Source organism: Protobothrops mucrosquamatus, unplaced genomic scaffold (genome assembly GCF_001527695.2).
Source record: "Protobothrops mucrosquamatus isolate PMUCROS unplaced genomic scaffold, P.Mucros_1.0 scaffold3359, whole genome shotgun sequence".
Taxonomy (NCBI): Eukaryota; Metazoa; Chordata; class Lepidosauria; order Squamata; family Viperidae; genus Protobothrops; species Protobothrops mucrosquamatus.
In genome coordinates, this window is record NW_015389345.1 from 90,899 (window position 1) to 95,139 (window position 4,241).

Genomic DNA, 4,241 nt, shown 5'->3' on the forward strand with positions numbered 1-4,241 from the left:
ACTGTCAGGAAGTTTCTCCTTAGTTCCAGGTTGCTTCTCTCCTTGATCAGTTTCCATCCGTTGTTTCTTGTCTTTGCCTTCAGGCGCTTTGGAGAAGAGCTTGACTCCCTCTTCTTTGGGGCAGCCCCTCAAATACTGGAATGCTGCTATCCTGTCCCCCCTGGTCCTTCTTTTCTCTAGACTGGCCATTCCCAATTCCAGCAACCGTTCCTTGTATCATCTTTCTTGCTCTTCTCTGCACTCTTTCAGTCCAGTTGCCTCCTGAAAAAAAGCCGCTTTGGGACAATTGAGCCCAAAGTTCCCATCGCTAAGCAAGACAGTTCAGTGAGTTTTGTCCCACTCTATGACCTTTCTTGCCACAGTTGTTAAGTGGATCTGGCTTCCCGGTTGACTTGGCTTGTCCACAGGTCACAAAAGGGGATGTGACCCCAGGGGACACGGCAACCGTCGTAAGTATGAGCCAGTTGCCGAGCGTCTGAATTTTGATTGCGTAACCGTGGACGGGGAAGCTGCAACGGTCCGAAATGCTAATAACGGTCGCAAGCCCCTTTTCCCAGGGCTGCTGCAAGGTCACTAAACAAATGGCTGTAAGTAGAGATGAGAAGGCCTGGAAAAAAACTGGAAAAATTGGGGGGGAAATAGGGGGTTCTCCCCCCCTTTTTCCTCCATACAGCTTTGGACAAAAAAGGGAAAAACCAATCCTGTTTCCTCCCCCCCCAATTTTTCCAGTTTTTTTCCAGGCCTTCCCATCTCTAGTTGTAAGTCGAGGATCACCTATCCAGAGGCGGATGAAAGCCAGGTGTTCTGACAGACCAAATCTATCTATCTATCTATCTATCTATCTATCTATCTATCTATCTATCATCTATCATCTATCTATCATCTATCTATCATTATCTATCATCTATCTATCATCTATCATCTATCTATCTATCATCTATCTATATCTATCTATCATCTATTCTATCTATCTATCATCTATCTATCATTTATCTATCATCTATCTATCTATCTATCTATCATCTATCTATCTATCTAGACCGACCGACCGACAGACATATATATATAGATATAGATAGATAGACAGACAGACAGACAGACAGACAGATAGATAGATAGATATAGATTAGAGATAGAGATATCCGTGTCAGAACACCCGGTTTACAAAGCAATCTACTTATTGCTTTTTAGCCCCAATCTAGGAGTGTTGTTGTGTTTTTTTTTTATCATACAGGCAGACACTGCTGCAACAAACTATTTTGTGTTCAATTTGGATTTTGCCGACCAAGGGTTAAAAGGAGACTAGTATAGCCATTTTGAGCTATTTAGCTCTCATCAGCTAGCCATCCCCTTCTGAGATTCGAACCTGGGCTGCTTGCATATTAGGCAGCTGTATTAACCTCTAGGCCACAGGCTCTCTCTCACTTCTGTCAGCTGAACCAGGGAAGAGAAATAGAGTGTTTTCCGGTGAAGCCGATCTGCCAGAACACCCGGTTTACAAAGCGATCTACTTATTGCTGCCTAATATGCAAACAGCCCAGGTTCAAATCTCAGAAGGGGATGGCTAGCTGATGAGAGCTAAATAGCTCGAAATAGCTATACTAGTCTCCCTTTAACTCTTTGTCGGCAAAATCCAAATTGAACATATACATCCATATATACATATATATATATTTCCTTCCTGTACAGGAAATGGCGATATTTTCTCTTTCGAAGATGCTAACCGGGCCATGACGAGCGGAGTTTCAGGGATCATGATTGCACGGTAAGTAGCTTTCCTTCTTCCCTCCTGTAGTAAGCCCAGAGGATTATTGGCTGCCCTCTCCTCCCTCCCCCCCCCTGGACGAACTGTACAGTTCCCACTGTCTTAGGAAAGCTCAGAACATTCCCAGACGTTCATCTCATCCCGGACGTTTCCTTTTTGTACGATTACCATCTGGCAGACGGTACGAAGACAAAAAGGCTGAAAAACAAGTTTTTATCCCAGAGCTGTAATCATATTAAATACCACTGTATAGTGCGACACTGAAGTGCAATATTCGGGGCAGCGCAAGGGTGAATAGAATGTGAAGGATGTGTGTATATAATGTGTGTTCTTATTTGTGGTTTTGACTAGTGTGTAGCGTGCACTGTGGAGAGCACTTAATTTCATTGGGAGGGGGATACACAATAACAATAAAGATATTCTAATTAAAAAAGAAAAAAAAGAGAAACTTCTATAGCCAATGGAGATTCAGAACGACTCCCTCGCTTCCATCCGGGAGATCACCAGATGGTCTCCTCCCTCCTGTACATCCATCTTGTGGGGGTTAGGAAAGACCCCTTGTAGAAACGCTCTCGTCCCATACAGCAGGGCTTTTCAACCTTTTCACCCATTGTACCACTTTTAGGATATGGGAACATCCGAGTACCACCAGTCGCCTAGCAAGGGGTCAAAAAATTGATGACCCCCCCAAAAAAGGAAAAAAATGAGAAATTACAGGTAGTCCTTGACTTACAACAGTTCGCTTAGTGACTGTTCCAAGTTACAATGGCACTGAAAAAAGTGCCCCCCCCAAGCCACAGCCAAGCAAGATACCTGCCTGCCCGCCCGGCGGCACTCTTCCTCCTGTCCGAGGTTTTCATTGTTGTGAGCATTTCTGTTGAGGATTGGCAGCGGGGGTGGGGTGGGGGTGTTTGGTTTTTATTCCCCCCCCATCTGCTGGGTGGTTGCAGCAGGTTTTGGTCACTTCACTTGACCCTGGGACACTGTGACCGTCATAAATATGAATCGGTTGCTAAGCATCTGAATGTAGATCACAAGACCCTGGAGAGGCTGCAACATTCCAGCTGATCGGCGCTTCTTCTGGGCTCAGCAGAAGCACCAGGATCAGCACCGAGCTCCAGCTGGATCCTGGCACTGATCCTGGCGCTTCCGCTGAGCCCTGACAGCCCCGAAGAAGCGCCGATCAGCTGGAAAGCGGCACTGATCCTGGCGCTTCCGCTGAGCCCTGACAGCCCTGCAGCTCCAGCCATCTCTCGCTCAGGCTTGTGCGGTGCTGCCACCGGTTCAGCTCATTCCCCTCCCCCGCTACCCCTTTTTTAGGATGCTTGCGTACCACCTGCCAGGTGCCAATGTACCACAGGTGGTACCCGTACCCCTGGTTGAAAAGCCCTGCCATACAGAGTTCCTCTTTAAATAACAGAATAATGGGTTTGGGAGGTACCTTGGAGGTCTTCCAGTCCAGCCCCCTGCTCTTTGTGGAGTAAGGAATCTCTTTGTGCAAAATTACAAGAACTGAAGGGCCCCCCCCCCTCCCAGCTCAGCTCCCCACCTCTTTGACTTTTGAAAGTTGTCCCGGCTGTTCTTCTCGGTCGCAGGGGAGCGCTGATCAAACCTTGGATCTTCACCGAAATCAAAGAACAGCGGCACTGGGACATCTCTTCCAGAGAGAGGCTGGAGATTCTCCAGGACTACACAAACTATGGTTTGGAACACTGGGGCTCAGACACCCAGGGCGTGGAGAAGACCAGGAAGTTCCTGCTGGAGTGGCTTTCCTTCCTCTGCAGGTTAGCCACCACTCCTGGACCTCTCCCTAATAGCTCCTGTATAGCAGTAGCACTTAGACCAGTGATGGCGAACCTATGGCACGGGTGCCAGAGGCGGCACTCGGAGCCCTCTCTGTGGGCACACGTGCTGTTGCCCCAGCCTCGCCTCCCCCCCCCGACCTCCTCCTCTCCAGCAGCCCCCCTGAAGGAGAGTCGCCCCTGAGCGTGGCCCATGCTGAGCAGTGCAGCCAAAGACATGGCAGCCAGGCAGCATAGACAAGATTCTGCCCTCATACCCCATCGTGCCCAGTTGATGCTGCAGGGCGCGGGCAGAGGGCATGGCTGCCATAGCGCTGCTGGGCTGCCTGGGCGAGCTGCAGTGGGCCCTGGAGGTGGTGGCCTTGCGGGCAGGCGGGGCGGGGGATGGGGAGGCGGAGCGGGGGCGGGGGCGGTTTTTGGGCACTCGGACTCTAAAAGGTTCGCCATCACTGACTTAGACTTATATGCTGCTGCTTTTTCGTGCTTTTACAGCCTTACCTAGTCCAGACATGTCAAACACAAGGCCCGGGGGCCGGATGCAGCCCGCAAAGTGGTTTCATGTGGCCCGCGAAGCCATCCTGGAAACAGTGAGGGAACGGCCCCCGCTGCCTTGGCCCTGGCCCAGGCCGGCCGGGAGCCCATGTACAATTTTGTGGTGGCCATCTATGCTGAAA

At 49.8% G+C, this 4,241-nt stretch overlaps 1 protein-coding gene across 1 annotated transcript in view; it reads left to right on the forward strand.

Annotated features, from left to right (window-relative positions):
* Positions 1–3,549, forward strand: part of DUS3L (dihydrouridine synthase 3 like) — a gene marked incomplete at its 3' end in the record, with an annotated part of 26,925 nt that extends 23,376 nt beyond the window's left edge. Inside the window, 2 exon segments of the mRNA XM_015826892.1 lie at positions 1,690–1,765; positions 3,361–3,549. Coding sequence (XP_015682378.1) covers positions 1,690–1,765; positions 3,361–3,549 — 265 coding nt within the window.
* Positions 3,550–4,241: the final 692 nt, after the last annotated feature.